Source organism: Hypanus sabinus, chromosome 10, assembly GCF_030144855.1.
Source record: "Hypanus sabinus isolate sHypSab1 chromosome 10, sHypSab1.hap1, whole genome shotgun sequence".
NCBI lineage: Eukaryota > Metazoa > Chordata > Chondrichthyes > Myliobatiformes > Dasyatidae > Hypanus > Hypanus sabinus.
The window spans coordinates 78078403-78095990 of NC_082715.1; the positions used below are offsets into that span (position 1 = coordinate 78078403).

Here is a 17588-nt window from a genome sequence, read left to right on the forward strand (position 1 = left end):
GATTTATTCTCAGTAAAACCCATTCTAGCTCTAAACTACTGTTATAGATTTTTTTCCTACAAATCGGTTTTTGGTTAATACTTTTTGCATGAGTAGGCTTATTTTTTATTATTATCACTGGGGTGCAATGTGTCACTTCTAATCATCCAAAGCGCCATAGGTTGGCCATCCCTGCTGTAGCTGAAATCACTGTGGAACTGTGGAAACAAACCATGCCATCTTAAAAGTTTCTTCCTCCAGGCAGTTAATCTGATTAACCATTCTAGTTAGCCCCCTCCCACCTTTTCCATCTATTAGCTTAGTCTCTGCAATGCACTGCAAAACACATTAAACCAATTTTTATAATAATACATTCTAATACTTCTGGATTTATGCACATTTTATTGATATCTGTACTTATTTTTATCTAATTTTTATTCTTTACAATTGTTGAATGTTGCTTTTTGTTGCACATCGCAACAGCACATCACAGCAAATTCTGAATACATTTAAATGCATATGATGAACAAAGTTTAGCCTTGATCAACCTGAGATGGTTCTAGTATCTTGTATGATTTAATGCAAGAACACCATTTTGCCACTGAGTCATTGTAGATTATCCAGGGCTTTATGTTTAATTATAAGTAATTTGATGTGAAGGGTGACGATAACACGACATATACTATTAAAACTATTCTATAAATTACCAAGTGTTTTATAAGAATAGATTCTTCTACCTAGCTGGTTTTGAGATGCCACTAGCTGTCTTTAGCCTTTCTTACTTGGAAGTTTAGTAGCTTTGAGTGAAGTCAAAGAACTGAACTGCAGAATATTCAAATTAGGTCTCAACTTTTCTCAGGTTCAGGTAGCTTCTGCATTCGGAATGGAGTCAGATGAGAACATAGTACTTTATAACATAGAAACATAGAAAACCTACAGTACAATACAGGCCCTTCGGCCCACAAAGCTGTGCCAAACATGTCCTTATCTGAGAAATTACCTAGGGTTACCTATAGCCCTCTATTTTTCTGAGCTCCATATACCTGTCCAGGAGTCTCTTAAAAGACCCTATTATATCCACCTCCACCACCGTTGCCAGCAGCCTATTCTACGGACTCACTTCTCTGTGTGTAAAAAAGAAACTTACCCTGATATCTCCTCTCTACCTACTTCCAAGCACCTTAAAACTGTGCCCTCTCATGCCAGCCATTTCAGCCCTGGGGAAAATGCCTCTGACTATGCACATGATCAATGCCTCTCATCATTTTTTACACCTCTATCAGATCACCTCTCATCCTCCATTGCTCCAAGGAAAAAAGGCTGAGTTCAATCAACCTATTCTCATAAGGCAAGTTCCCCAATCCAGGCAACATCCTTGAAAATATCCTCTGCACCCTTTCTATAGTTTCCACGTCCTTCCTTTAGTGAGGTGACCAGAAATGAGCACATTACTCCAAGAGGGGTCTGACCAGGGTCCTATATAGCTGCAACATTACCTTTTGGCTCCTAAACTCAATCCCACAATTGATGAAGGCTAATGCACCAAGTGCTTTCTTAACCACAGAATCAACCTTTGCAGCAGCTTTGAGTGTCCTGTGGACTCGGACATCAAGATCCCTCTGATCCTCCACACTGCCAAGAATTTTACCATTAATACTATATTGTCATTACTCTTATTCATTGTCTGAGGAATTTGTAAAATGGGACCTACCATGCAAACATGGTAACCCTTATTTTATCTGGAAATGCAGATGGCTTTAATGAGGACAGGTTTCATGCCTCCTGTCGAATTTAACACCAGGATGTGATTATTATTTTCTGTTTCTATTTACACTGCTGTCAGTTGCTTATGAAACTGGTTTTGGGTAGGTAGCAGGCAGTAACCAGAAAACAGAAGGAGTTTATAAGACAGAAGAACAGAGGTTGGGGAGGACACGCTGAATTGAGGATTACCTGGCAGGCTGGCAAATTCAAGCTGTTGGCAAACTGGGGATGTTGTTGATTAGCAAGGTTGTTTGGGTAAGGGGGTAGGAGTGGGGTGGGGGGTTCATATATCACACTGGAGGGTTATTGAAACAGTTCAGTACATTAGATGAGAGGGAATAGCACTTGTCTCATCAATACAGTAGTCCATCTTTCCCTTCTGCATTTGGGTTTCTCAGTCCCACCCTGATTCCCACATGGTGGTTCAGAAATGTAATATTTTAAATCACCATTGTGTCTCCTAGGGGTAGTTTCCCCTGCCTCTGCCACAACCCCACCTTACTCCCATCTAGTCTCTGAAATGGGGAATTTGGAGAGTACGGATTTTAGTTTTCCATTCCTTTGCATCACATAGACTCACATCCATCCATTCAATGAGGGGATGGCAGTTAAAACTGCCGCTCCTTCATCTTATCTGGTCAATTACTATATCAATTAGCATGGTCTACTTTCTCAAGTATGTACTCAGTAGTACTCAGAAGATTGTGAGTTAGTACATTTACACCTGCAATTAAAGTATAATGGAAGAAGTATATAATTACGCAAGTTTCTCTGTTAAATTGTTCCTGACTTTGCCATATTTGTATTGTTAGAAGTATATCTTGTTAAACTATTTAATATATTAACATTGGCTACAAACAGGTAGAAAGTGTGCCGTTGCACTGTATGATTTTCATTTTGTCTGTCTTTGAATTGAATGGAAAAATATTGATAAGTATTTGGTAAAAGAAAAGGTGGTATTGGATTAAGTGTTGGCAACTTACCTGTATACTCCTGCTAATTGTTTTCCCCACTCTGGTTCCTCAGGAACACCGAGATGAACAGCTGACATCTATTCCTCGGGATGTCTGCAGATCATTTGTGAAGATTATTGAAGAAGTACTTGGGTCACCACCAGATCTTGAGTTGCTGAAGCTGGTTTACAATTTTTTGTTGGCAGTACATCCTCCCACTAATACCTATGTTTGCCATACCCCACCAGGCTTTTACTTTTCACTCCACATAGGTGAATGGAATATATACTGCTTTTGATTTGTTTTGTGTAATAACTGAGGACTAAGGGTGCTGATATGGAAGATAATTTTTTTCTTTCCTTTGTGTTCTTGCATACCCTTCACACTGAAATGACCTTAATACAATCACTTCACTTTAGGATGTGGTATTTTGAGACAATTCATGATGGTAAAACAAAAGTTAGTAACTTACTTTATTACAGATTTGCAAATAAAATTGAGTTGTAACTTGTTAAAACTCTTGAGGATTGAAAAACATATTTGATTTTAGGTAACACACACAAAACGCTGGTGGAACACAACAGGCCAGGCAGTATCTATAGGAAGAAGTACAGTCAATGTTTCGGACCGAGACCCTTTGTCAGGGTAGACCATAAGACATAGGAACAGAATTAGGTCATTTAGCCTATTGAGACGGCTCTGCCATTTGATCATGGCTGATCCTGAATCGCATTCAATCCCATGCACCTGCCCTCTTACCATATCTCTTGATGCCCCAACCGATCAGGAAACTATGAACTTCTGCTATGAATATATCCACGGACTTGGCCTCCGCTGCAGTCTGTGGCAGAGCATTCCACAGATTCATCATCACTCTTTGACTAAAAAAATTCCTCCTTCTTCTGTTCTAAAAGTTCACTTCTCAAATTTGAGGCTGTGCCCTCTAGTTCTGGATACCCCCACCAGAGGAAATGTCCTTTCCACATCCACCTTATATAGTCCCTTCAACATTCGGTAGGTTTCAATGAGATCCCCACACATTTTTCTAAATTACAGTAAGTACAGGCACTAAAGCTGCCAAACTTTTATCATATGTTAACTCCTTTAGTTCTTCCTGTGCTTTCTATTTGTAATATTGATAGTATATCCCAAGAATCCCTTAGTACCCCAAACTTTATTTTGTCTGTCTGTCTGTTGATACAGCACGTAACAGGACCTTCTGGCCCAACATGTGGCACTGCCCAGCAACCCACCTATTTAACCCCAGCCCAGGAGGATTTACAATAACCTACTAATTGACCTACTAATTAGTATGCAGTTGCACTATCGGAGGAAACTGGAACACCTGGATGGAACACAGGGACTCACGGGAAAAATATATAGACTTCTTGCAGATGATGGCGGAATTGATTTCTGATCCCTGACTCCCTGACTGTAATAGCACTAACCGCTATGCTACTATGGCATTCCCATCTACCCATATCAGCCTTGTATATCCTAAAATGACAAAAATCTTCATAACGTTGTGATAAAGAGTTCCAATGAGTTTCACATTTTTGAATCAGGCCTAAATGGGGAACCATTTATCTTGAAATACTGCCTCATACCATTAATAGTCCATGCAAAGATGAGAATTTCTTAACATCTACCCTGTCAGTCCCCTCAGATCCTGGGACTTTGCGAGATCACCTCTAAATTCCAGTGTAAGTCCCAGTCCAGATGAAGGGTCTCATCTCAAAACATAGACTGTCCATTAGGGGTCATAGATTTAAGGTGAGGGAGGGAAATTGGAGGCAAGTATTTTACACAGTGAATGTTAGATGTCTGGAACATGATAATTAATTACCACTGACATATGTTGTGAAATATGTTGTTTTGTAGTAGCAGTACAGTGTGAAGATGTGAAATTCTATAAATCACAAAAATAAATAGTGCAAAAATAAGGTAGTAGTTACAGGTTTATGGACTGTTGAGAACTTGGATGGCAGAGGGGAAGAAACTATTTATGAGTTGTTGAGTGCATGTTTTCAAGCTTTTTTACTTCCCCCAATGGCAGTTACAAGGAGAGTGCATGTCACGGATGGTGAGGATCTTTAATGGTGGATGCTGCATTCTCAGTGGACTGCCTCTTGAATATGTCTTCGATAGTGGAGGTTATGTCTGTGATGGAGATGGCTGAGTCCATTGCTGTCTGCTGCCTCTTGCGATCCTGTGAAATGGATGTTCCATAGCAGGCAGTGATGCAAACAGTCGGAAGCAGCTGTGGTAGTGGCACTTGGGCCAATTAGACAGGTGCATAAATAGGAAGCAAATGGAGGTGTATGTACCGTGTGATAGTAGATAAGATTAGTTGAATTTAAGATTATGGCACAGACATTGTGAGCTGAAGTGCCTGTCCCTGTTTTTCCCTTTTTGTGCTAATTCAGCCAAATTTTGTTTTTGAGCAGCATCCACTGACTAAATGGACTGTTTATTCAGTTCCTTTTTGGCAGTACAACTTACTTTTAATGTTTTTTTTGTGTGACAAGTATGCATTATTTTGCATAACAAAGTCTAGATGTATCCTGTGATTATACATTTATGCCAGTTGAATCTTGACCCATCCTGGACTACATTTTCTCACTGCAGAGTTTCTCTAGATTTTGTGCCCTTTCTCTCCTGTTTCCCAATTTAAGGCCTTCACAAAAGCACCAAGTACATTGGGAAAATTTTTATAAGTTAGAGGTCAGAATTCATGAAAAGAAATTCAAACATTCCAAGAAAACACAATCAATACAACATGAGTGTCTTACCCCATTGAAACACCAGCGTTAGAATTCAGAAATTGTTTTAGATAATTGCAATAATTGCATGGAGGAGACAGTTAATACAAAAAGTAATGGAACATTCAAAATGATGCCAAAACCCTGAATGAGTTTAATGAATGAAAAACTATAAATATTGAGAATGGAAAATTCTTAACTCTAAGGATAGTAACTTCTAAATAAATGACATGCAGTTGAATATGATACAATCGTTAAGAACCGCCTGCATTTATTTTATTTTTCAGATGGCAAGATCTTTCAAGAGAAAGTCAAATTGATCAAATGTATGCGGTATTCTAATAGCAGTGGAAAATCCAGTGAAAGCCCTGGTTTTCTATCACCATCTGCCTTTACTGTTGTCCCACCAGAAGGTTAGAAGTTAAAATAATTAATGATATAACATTAAGTTACATGTTTAATTACTTAAGTTAATTTACTCTCCGTTAATTCACTCTTTCTATTTGGTTGTGAACAAATGTTTGCCTCATAAATAACTTGAATGTTATATTACTCATTTAGTAAATTCTGTAAAGTGCATTGTTCAGTCAGTTTGCAAATGAGCAAGAAATCATACTTGCCTGTTTATCTTTAGAAAACAACCTAGATGCTTTTTGTAGAATTATAAGGAAGTAACATGTACCTCAAGCAGATTTTTTTCCCCTCTTGGAAGAAGAGGCCCCTATTAAAAAAAAATCTGAGAAATTCTCTAAATACGGAATAACTATCTGAGACAAAGATTTTCAGCATCTTTCCGTTATTATTATTCAGACCTCATCATGCATTAATCTTTATGATTTCCCATGGAATCACTCCCTGACAAGATGAATCAGTAGAGATACTTTCTTTTAATGTATGGTTATTTGCTTTGTTTATATATATATTTTTTTTAAAAACTGTTGTGCGTTGCTCTTGGTTTATTTGCAAGAAATTAGAAAAAGAACATTCCTGATTGCTGCTGCTTTACCCTATCACCCCCTGCACCCAATACTTAAGTTTCTTTCGATCAGCTGTCTTTGCATAATCTATCTTTAAAGGTCTGTTGCATCTTGATTCAATCTTCTATTCTGAGAACAATTTTCATTTCAATAGCTTTTGAACAGAACATAAGTCATTCTTCCTGGAGTCATTGTCATAATTTTTTTCAATGCTCTCGTCAGACCTCTACATGTGAAGAAATATGAGCAGGAGTAGTCAGCCTGTCCTTTTGAGCTTGGTCCATCTTTAATTAAAATCATGGCTGACCTTCCACTTCAGCACTATCACCATTTCCACTAATTCTTTTGATGTCCTAAAATCTATCAAAGCGCTTTGAATGAGCACGACGATTGAACAATTGTATGTTTCTCTGGGTTCTCCTTTCATTCCCAGTCTACTAATTCTGTGCTCATATGGCAAACTACCATTCTTGGAGTCTGTCTAGAGAACCTTCACTGCATGCCTCTGTGGAAAATGTGTCCTTCCTCTGGTGAGGGGGACCAAATGCGTGAGCTGTACTCCAGATGCAGTCTCATCAAGCCCTTTTTGAATTGCAATATTCCTCATTCCTGTATTCAAATCTTCTTGCAAACATTTTGCCCTCCTACTTACTCCCTTCATTTGCATGGTGTCTTTATTGACATCCTTACAAGCACAGCTAGATTTCTTTTTAACATCAACACTGCTCAATCTTTTATCATAGAATAAATGTTCAACTTTTCTGTTATGTGCACCAAAGAGGATAACCATGTTTTTCCACATTGTATTCTAATGGTTTTGTTCCATTTTTGAACCCTCTTTGTAAATATTTTTCCACAATACCACCCAATTTTATATTATCAGAAAACTTGAAAAAGCATGACATTTAATCCTGACGTTCAGGCAATAAGTTAGTGGTGCTGTTTTCACCTTTCCTTATCTAGCGTGGTTATGTTTGATTCTCTATAGTTTAATTGTCTCAGTTTTAGAAAAGAGTGCAATGATGGATTTTGAAAAGATGTGCGGAAAGTATTTTAATAAAGAGCAAAATTTATTGGAAGATGTAAGGAAGCACAATGCCTAAAATGTAAATAAATGTAAATAATTTATGCTATCACAATAGCCAGTAATAAAGCAGCATTCTGATTTTTTTCTTTCCTATTTATAGAAGAAAAAGTGCAAATTAGCACCTTAAGTGTTGAAAAGCAGGAATCTCCTTTATTGCCATTGTATGAACCTCACTTCCAAAGTTCATCATTGACCCCTTCCACATCACCGCAAATTGGAATCCGAATTTTGGCGCCAAGTGAAGAACAGAATGTTGACATGAAGGCTTTTGACGTTGAGTCCAACTCTAAAAGTTTTTTGCCAGAGAACATTCCCAAAATGGCCGCTGCTGAAACACTGAAATCAACACAGGATGAAGTGCTCCTCAGCAGCAGTGAGTCAGCAAAGATCTTGCACGAGTCAGAAGAAGGACCTTCTATGAAAACTGTTACTACACATGGTCAAACCCAAGAATCTTTAGAAAATGTTTTGGAGGCAGACAGCCCAGCAAATGTGAGCTTCAAGATTGATGTGGAACATGTCTCAAATGAGAGTTCATCAACTTTGGAACCAGAACTGAAACTGGAAGGGGCAGGTGATGGAGTAAATCGACCTGACAGTCTCCAAGGCCTTCAGATGTTCCAGAGAAGTCAGAGTAATTTTACTGGGCTGGGATTAGCATTTCCATCCCAGAATGGATCTTTAGTTATTGGACGTTTGCCAAGTGTGACTGGCAAGAATTTAATTCCTGAAGAATGGGAAAACTTCGGTTTCTCACCTCTTTATGAACGACCCTACACACAAAGTGATGGTGCAACAGATAGGTACAATTAATTATTGTGTGAGCTATTACTATACCTTATTTACCAAGTTTGTTATACCAATGTTACTCAGAACATTTTTGAAATGGGATGAATTTCCCATTTTTTACTGGACAAGTATGAATGCTTCAGCCTGGACCAGTGCATTCATTACTGGTCCTGGGAGGAAGATAATTGCATTCATGCCAGGACCACCAGACCCAAAAACAGTTACTTTCCACAAGTAATAAGGCTGATCAACACCTCCACCAACTAACCCATTCCTCTACATCCCCCACCGCCATTTCCTTATCACTTCCTGACAGTCACCTTAGGTGCAGACACTCCTATATCTCACGTCGCTTTATGGGCATACAATTAATTTACATGCAGTATCTACACCATTCATATATATTTATATTAATTGTGTTTTTTATTATTCTGTTCTTGTCTATTTGTGTTTTATGTGCTTCTTCAGAGCTGGAAGAGCAATTATTTCACTCCCCTTTATACTTGTATACTGGAATTAATCCATTCAGTTTTCTATGGGATTGTAGTCTTAGTGAAGCTCTGAAAGAACTTCTCTAAGGCAATTAATGCATTTGTATTTGAGTTTGGGGAATTTAACTGTCAATGTCTTGATTTCTCCAAAGCATTTGACAGTATCAAAATTACAACTTTCTTTTCTCCATTGCCCAGTTTGGTAGGGCTACCCTTGCAACATTCCACCAGAGCTTCTTACTCTGTCACCATCAGATCTGAGTGATCCTTTGGATGCACACGTTCATTTCCTAGATGTTGCTTCTTAGTGATTTCAGCTCCATTAGACATACAATCATAGTAACTATCTATAAACTAATATTATAGGAAATGACAGAATACTCATACACTTTACATTCACAACAACTTGCTAATGTCAGCTTCTTGAGCAACATACATGGCCTTGAAGTGGATGGCCTACAGCAGCAGAAGACTACACCAGGTTCCACTCCTGTACCTAATAAAATGGCCACTGATTCTACTTACTGTCTTGCACCTTGGCCTCAGAGGAACGATGTTTCATTTAGCTCCATACAGCTAGAAGTTGAATTACAATGAACTTGAAAATGCTGTCACCATTGTGCTGGTGAGAACTCAGCAAGTCATCTATTGAGGGGAATAAACAGTTCTGTTAAAGAACCCTGAGGCCTTGACTGTTTATTCCATACCATAGATGTTGCCTGATTCAGAGTTCTTCCAGCATTATGTGTGTGTGTTGCTCAAGATTTTCAGCATCTGCAGAATCTTGTATTTATAACTTGAGCTATTTTCTGACTATTCCTAATATTTAATTTGAGGTACATTTGAACCATAGAATCATAGAGTAGGAGATTTTAAATTAATTCTACAGCTAAATTTTAGTGATCTTTTTATATTGAAATTTTATATTACTAACCTGGATGGGGGGCAGTGGGAGACAATTGAGAGTAATTATTAACAATTTATAATAATTTGATTTGTTATGGACATTTTCAGCTTTCTGCTCTGTGACTTTGGAAACGATGTGAAGAATTTAATTGTTTTAGTTTATGCAAACTACTGATTCTTGGAATTAAAATATTAATTCTAGGTATTTCAGCAGAATAGATACTGAGGCAAATTGTGCTCGGTCATGCCCATGGATGCACATTTTATGACTCTGCAATATCTGTTGTCATTGCTGTCCCAGCAAAGGTGGAGTGCTCTCTGGTGCACCATGCACCAACACTGTCAGTAGTCCATGGCCATTGAACATTAAGAGACATTTAAAAATAATTCAAAGATGTGTCTATTTATGTTTAAAGAAATATTAAGTACTAGAAATTAATCATAAACATTATTTTCAATAAAACTCGTGCACTGTTCAGTACGGAACACAAAGCTCTCTAAAGACCCACAAAATCAAGCCACACATTAGAATTGAGGTTCACTCTGCCTCTCAGTTTAGGACATATATATTTCATCCATGGATTGAGACCAGAGTAAAAGACAGGAACAAGCTGATTTGCACGATGCAGTTGGCAATACCCTGTAGAACCATCAACTGAAGTTCAATGCAAACTAGCCTGCTAATGTCTTCAGCTGATCAAAGAAATCCCTGTCACATGTACATGTCATCCATATGGTGTGAATATGGGAATCCCACAGGGACTTGAGGTCTCTGCACAACATTACTCTCTTTCATGAGAAGATAAAAATTCTATGCTAGTATATTTTCTTAGCAATATTTGAAGTGTCAATGTTTGTAGTTGGTGCAAACTCCATCTCAATTTGCCAGTAATTTAACGTTAGCACAGAATAATATCACACACTTGACATCTAGCAGCAAAGCAAAATAAAAGTAATATAAATAAATAAAAATAAAGTAATAACTGGTCTTGATTCTATGTATGCTGCAGCTGAGGAGCAGTGTACCAATCACTCCCTTAAAACTTTTGCCCTATTTATTTCTAGAATAGTGAAAATATTACATTCTATATTGCACATTATATAGTGGCTTAGAATATCAAGTAAACTGTATCATAAATGATCGTTAACTTTATATTCTAAAGTAGTCAGTTTGAAAAACAGTCTGAAAAAAGTCATGTGTCTGTTCTATGATTTTCACATGATGTTAGTTTCAAGTTGATTATCATTCAACCATGTACAGTATATGAATGCTGCCAAATAAAACAACATTCCTCTGTACCAAGTGCACAACACCATACATATAACTCACATGCAACACAAAGTAATACAGTGGATTCCAGTTAATTGGGCCACCAGTTAATCGAGGCAGCTGCTTAGTTGGGACAACTCTTGAAGAACAAAATCTAATTAAGGAAAATAGCTGGGATTCCATTCATTTATTTGGGACACTGTGCCACTTAATTGAGGCAGGAGACTGTGACTAAACAGTTTTTAAACTAGTATCGGACGCAGGTGTTTGCGTAAGCATTAGACACTACACCATGCTTAGAGTGAACAGTTTTGAAATGTGCTGGTGTTCCCAAAGTAGTGATTTTTGTCACTGACAGTTGGTGATTAATAAGCAGTCAAACAATTCAGAACTGTTTTGCTCACTGTGGTTTCTAGCATTCAGGCTTACCAGGAATGGCTGGGAATGAAAATGAAATTATTTCACTACCTCAACAAGTTAGGAACTATGAAGAATTTTATGGTATCTGCAATCACTTTGAATATTACAATGAAAGTGAAGATTTGGAAGGTGCAATCATCAATAGTATTGTAGGAAAGCAGTCCATTATCCAACTGATTTTGTTCATTAACATTCAATCAAAAGAACACAGGAACTTAATTCCTCCATTGATAACTATTTTACAGTACTGTGGTACTGATGGTGTTCTATTTGTTCTGAATTCCATTTAAATACATTATTTGTTACTCAGTAGTTTGTCTTTTAATACCTTTTTAACTATTTCCATGAAACTCGCTAATTGGGACAACTGCTTAATTGGGTCAAAATGAGCTTGTCCCAATGTCTCCCAATTAACCGTAATCCCCTATATTAACAAAAATAATAATAAGGTGCATCTAGGACACAATTAAAAAGTAAACAGTATAATGCTACTGGCACCATGTTAGTATTTTATTCACCATATCAAAGATTCAGAGATTCAAAAATTTAAAGTTCATTTATTCTGGGTGTATGTATGCAGTATTCAAGCCTGAAATTCGTCTTCTCACAGACAGCCACAAGACAAAGAAGCACCATGGAGCCCTTTCAAAGGAATCGTCAAACATCCAACACGCGCAAAAAAAATCGTGCAAATTGCAAAAAAATGACTAACATTTTGAGTAACTAAAAATGAGTAACTAAATGAGAGTCTTTGAAACAGTCTAGGAATGTTCAGTTTAATTCAGTTCAATTTAGCGCTGTTATTTGTTGATTGAATGCTGCAGAGCCAGTCCTCCCCACCCCCCTGATCAAAGTCACACAAAATAACCATGTAAAAAGGAGTAACTATAAACTACAATATATATAACATAAACTGCAGAGCCCTCTAAAAATGAGCCTAGTCCATAAACCACAACAATCAAACACTACCCAAAATCCAAGACTGCTGCACCTTCCTCCAGCAGCAGTGAGAGAGAGAGAGAGACTGATCAAGCACAGATGTACAGCACTGAACACCTGCTTGCTTTCTGCTCTCATCCTTGTTGATATTATTTTTGCTCAACATTTTAGTCAGTGAGTTAGTCAAGAATTGAAGCCAATCATAGGTTTATGTTCTGCCATTAGGCCACTCCCTCCATTCTCAACCATGCTGAATTCCCTCAGAGATAGCAAAAGTGCCAGATCAATCAATCAGCCCAAAAACACAATAACAAAATGTAAATTATAGGCTCCAATCCCAGTAGTAGAAGCATATTCAAAAGAAAAAGTAATAATTTTGTGAACTGTATGCAAAATGCCACAGTTATTTGCATTGGTGGCTATCAAGCCATGGTAAATAATAAAAAAAAGTTTGATTTCTTCCACTTCTTTCCTACAAAGTATGAAATGAATAACATATAGCTTCAATTTAAATAGATCACTCCATGCTTGATGCATTTTTTTTATATACAATAGTACCGTGGCTCTGCTTTTCATCATGTTAACAAGTAGGTACATTAAACAATCATTGAATTACAACATTCAAGGGTTTCGACAAAGTACGTGGGGCTGGTAATTATGGTACTTCAGGTTTAAACTAATTCCAATCTACAGAATGCTTTATTGTCTAGTCCATGTTACAAATAGACTCTGTCAGTGTCTGACCAAATGATGGGAAAAGTCAGGAAATATAGTTTTTAAGAATAGTGAATGTTATGAAGTGGCGATTAGCGTAACAGTATCATAGCACCAGTGCTCACCAATCTGGGTGTACATTCTCCCTATGGCTGCGCAAATTTCCTCTGTCTGCTCTGGTTTTCCCCCACATTCCAAAGACTTAAAAGTTAGGGTTAGTGAGTTGTGAGCTTGCTGTCTTGGTACCAGAAGCATGGTGACACTTGCAGGCTGCCCCTAGCACATCCTCATTGATTGGATTTGGCACAGAATGGGACATTTCACTGTATGTTTCAATGTACATTTGACAAGTAAAGTGAATCTAATCTTATCAAATATAAATTTGACATAATTTGCATTATTAAATGGAAACTCTGATTTCTGTTTTTCTTTTGGTTGACATCATTGTTTTCCGCACCTAGATCATCAACAGAGGATTGTCTGATTCTCATCTGCTGTGGGTTGTATAACCTTTTGAAAGGAATCTTACTCATCTTGCCAGATGTGATGCTTGCCAATGTGATGGACAAGTTAATTCAACCAGAAGCATTGATAGTCCTTGTTAATCATCCAGCTCCAGTTATACAGCAAGGAGTTATTAAGGTAAGAGAAATAGTCAGTTAATACATTTCAGGGACTTGGTCATGATAGTATGAAGTCTTATCTATCTTTATTGTGGAATAGGCCCTTCTGGCCCTTTGAGCCCAGCAACCCTCTATGTAACCCTAGCCTTATCACACAAAAATTTACAATGACCAGCTAACCTACCAACCATTATGTCTTTGGACTGTGAAAAGAAACCAGGGCACTCGGAAGAAACACACGTGGTCACAGGGGAGCTTAAGCAGCAAGTTGTTGTTGATCCACTTTGAGTGTTGCAATGAACAAGTGCTAAATCACACTGGTTAATCTCGTTGGTTCTACTCTCCATTCCATTTCACAAATCTAAATATTGTAATAATTTTTTCGTAGTAAACTTGTCAATGTTAGTACATTGTTGTGTCTGTCATAAAAACTAGAGCAGACAAATAATATTTTTAAAAATATATTTTACAAAATATAATATTTTTAGCATGAATTTTGGCTTGAAAAATTCTCAGACTTAAGAGCTGTTTTTCCTTCAGCATCATCCTGGAGTCTCCAGAAAGTGCTGGCCGCTACCTAAAACAAAACCCAGAAATGAAATCTTAATGAAGTTAAATACTTTATTTTCTGTTTAGAACTAAACTGTTTAGTTTTTAGGAAAACAGTGGAGATAGGAACAGTTTTCAATTCAAGTTGTGGAAAAATTGGCAGTTAATTAGTTTAATGAGCAAAGAGTTGTAGGGAGAGGTTGGGCAGGCTAGGATTTTATGATTTTATACACCTCTACAAGGTCACCCCTCAGTCTTTTTCATTTTAAAGAATAAAGGACATGGGGTGAATACACACAGTTATATTCCCAGGGAAAGGGAATCAAAAATTAAAGGGCATAGGTTTAAGGTGAGAGAGGAATCATTTAAAAGGGTCCAGAGGGATGACAACTTCATGCATAGTGTGGTGTGTATATGGAACAAACTGCCAGGGCAAGTGGTTGAAGCAACTGCATTGAGATATTAAAGAACTGTTGGAAAGGTATATGGATAGGAAAGATTTTAAGCAATAAAGGCTAAACTCGGGCAAATGCGACTAGATTAGATAGGTATCTTGATTGGCATGGACAAATTGAGCTGAAGGACCTGTTTCCATATTGTTACTCTATAACTAAGAAATGAATTAATTAGTGAGAAAGATAGCCTTACTGGCCATCTCATTTTTAATTCTTAGATCATAATAGGCACCCATTAGTCTCAAGAGACCATGGATCTGCACCTTGGAAAGTTTCCAGGGTGCAGGCCTGGGCAGAGTTGTATGGGAGACGGGCAGTTGCCCATGCTGCAAATCTCCCCTCTCCACACCACTGATGTTATCCAAGGGAAGGGCAAGGGCTGATACAGCTTGACACCGGTGTTGTCGCAGAGCAATGTGTGGTTAAGTGCCTCAAGGACACAACACACTGCCTTAGATCAGATGGTTTACTACACCAGTGCTTGGGGTTTGCTTACAATTTGAAAACAGTTTTACTTCAATATAGGTTAAAGTAAATGTTGTAAAATTTCATCTTTTTGATAATTTAGATTAAATGAAATGATGCTCTCTCATTTCACTAAAGTACTCCCTTCAGTTAACAAGCTTTACTTTAGATGGCTCCTTCCCCTTAACATTAATAAGCAATGTTCCTCAGTTACACAGTATATGGTCAACCTAACCCATTTCATTCCCCAGAACCAGATCCATTAATGAATTCTTAATTACTATAGCAACATGCTGATAAAGTTCTTGCAAATAAAATTTGAAAAATTACACCCCCTTTAATCCTTCATTGAAACAGTGTACTTATCATTTTACTCCTAATGTTACAGTACCATTTTTACTTAACTCCAACCAAATGGATTTTGTACTCAAGCCCCCTTAAGCACATTTTCTCTCTCCCTCTATCTCCCTCTCTCTCATTCTCCTACTGCATTTTCTTTCCTCAGTATTGCTTTCCATTTTCACCAATCAAATCTTGAAAGATTTGAAGATTAACAATTAGCTTTACTTGTTACATGTACGTTGAATCATGCATGAAATGTGTAATTTGCTTCAACAACCAACACAGTCCAATTCTTATTTTTTTGCCACATCTCAGTGGTCACCACTATATCATATTCCACCTGGCTATTTGCACCTCAGCTCGCCAATATTTTGTCCATTTCAATGCTTCATACAGTAGTGTTACATATACTTATATTCTTTATTTGTAATAATATGTAAGTGTTAATTCCTCTGCCAGATTTTATTTTCAATGCTGCCCTTCCACTGTCAAAATACAACCCACTACCAATATCAATTCAAGGTCTAGAATACTTATCCCAGCTCTGTTGATGAAGTCTAGTCATCTCCTGCTTAGAAATTATCTCAACATCCACAGAATCTGGAAAGCAACCTCCTGTACCATCCAAATATTCCTACATATAATGCCTTTTTAAATTCTCTCTCTTTAAGTTCCACAGGAGGATCTCAACCATTTTTCTTCTGATTTAATCAATTCTGTTTCTCTCTTCAGAGATGCTGCTTGAAGTGCTTAGAGTTTTGAGCATTTTTTGTTTTATTTTCTCTTACATTTGGTAGCCACTTTATTAAGTACAGGGGTGGAACCTGATGTTGCCTTCTGCTGCTGCAGTTCTCCCACTTTAGGATTGTATTTGTTGTGCCTGTGTGTTCAGAAATGTTCTTCTGCACATCACTGTTGTAACATATAGTTATTCAAGTTACTCTCATCTTCCTGTCAATTTGAACCAGTCTAGCCACTCTGCTGTGACCTCTCTCATTAACAAGGCGTTTTTTCCCTCAGAGCTGATGCTCACTGGATGTTTTCTGTAGCACACATCATTCTCTGTAAACTTGAAGGACTTAGATGTTTGCATTAATAGCTAAATGTACAGGTGTACGTAATGGCTACTGTGGGTACATATTCAACTAATTTAGTCAGCATTAACACTTCAAGCAGGTTGTAGCATTTGAATGGATATTAGCTGTGAAGGAACTATTCAAAAGTCTGAGTGATTGGATTAGGTTCAACTTTATTGTCATTGTGCCAAATACAGATACAAAGCCAAATGAAATGCCGTTAGCATCTAACCAGAAATGCAAAGAATAGTGTTATTTGCAAAATAACTGCAAATAAAAAGTAAGTGCTACAGCACACAAATATAAAAGTACTGAGACAGTACAATATGGGTGCAATACTGCTTAGCGCTGTGATGTGAGGTTCAGCAGGGTCACAACCTCAGGGAAGAAGCTCTTCCTGTGTCTGCTGGGTGGGAGCGGAGGCTCCTGTAGCACCTACCAGATGGGAGGAGAGTAAAAAGTCTATGGTTAGGGTGAGATGCATCCTTGATAATGCTTCTCACCCTGCCCAGGCAACATTTATGGTAGAGGTTCTCAATGATGGACAATTGGGTGCTGACAATCTGCTGGGCTGATATGGGACAATTGCCATACCACACTGAGATGCAGTTGGTGAGTATGCTGTCAGTGGTACAGTGGTAAAAGTCCGTCAGTATCCTGGGACAGAAGTGAGCTTTCTTGATGCTCCGCAGGAAATAAAGGCGCTGCTGTGCCTTTTTGATCAGGATGGAGGAGTTCAGGGACCAGGTGAGATCCTCAGAAATGTGGACACTGAGGAATTTGAAGCTTGATACATTACCTTCCTAAATTGTGGATTACATCATCTGAGTGCTTCTTTTGCAGAATAAACAGAACAGGAGTCGTCGATAGTTTGTCTTCATTCCAATGTGTCAGTTGATCCTGATTTATTATATGTAGTACTGCAAAGTCAGCTTCTGGTATGATACATACTTTAAGAAGGACATAATGGCCTTGGGGAGGGTGTAGAAGATATTTACTGGCATGCATCCAGCCCTGAGAAACGATC

The 17588-nt window shown here is 37.8% G+C and overlaps 1 protein-coding gene across 2 annotated transcripts in view; it reads left to right on the forward strand.

Annotated features, from left to right (window-relative positions):
* Positions 1-17588, forward strand: part of lyst (lysosomal trafficking regulator) — a 277149-nt gene that overhangs the window by 168804 nt on the left and 90757 nt on the right. For both annotated transcript variants that reach the window (XM_059982158.1, XM_059982159.1), the window contains exons 21-24: positions 2770-2968; positions 5746-5871; positions 7623-8325; positions 13513-13693. In XM_059982158.1, the coding sequence (XP_059838141.1) occupies positions 2770-2968; positions 5746-5871; positions 7623-8325; positions 13513-13693 (1209 nt within the window). The remainder of the gene's footprint in view (positions 1-2769; positions 2969-5745; positions 5872-7622; positions 8326-13512; positions 13694-17588) is intronic.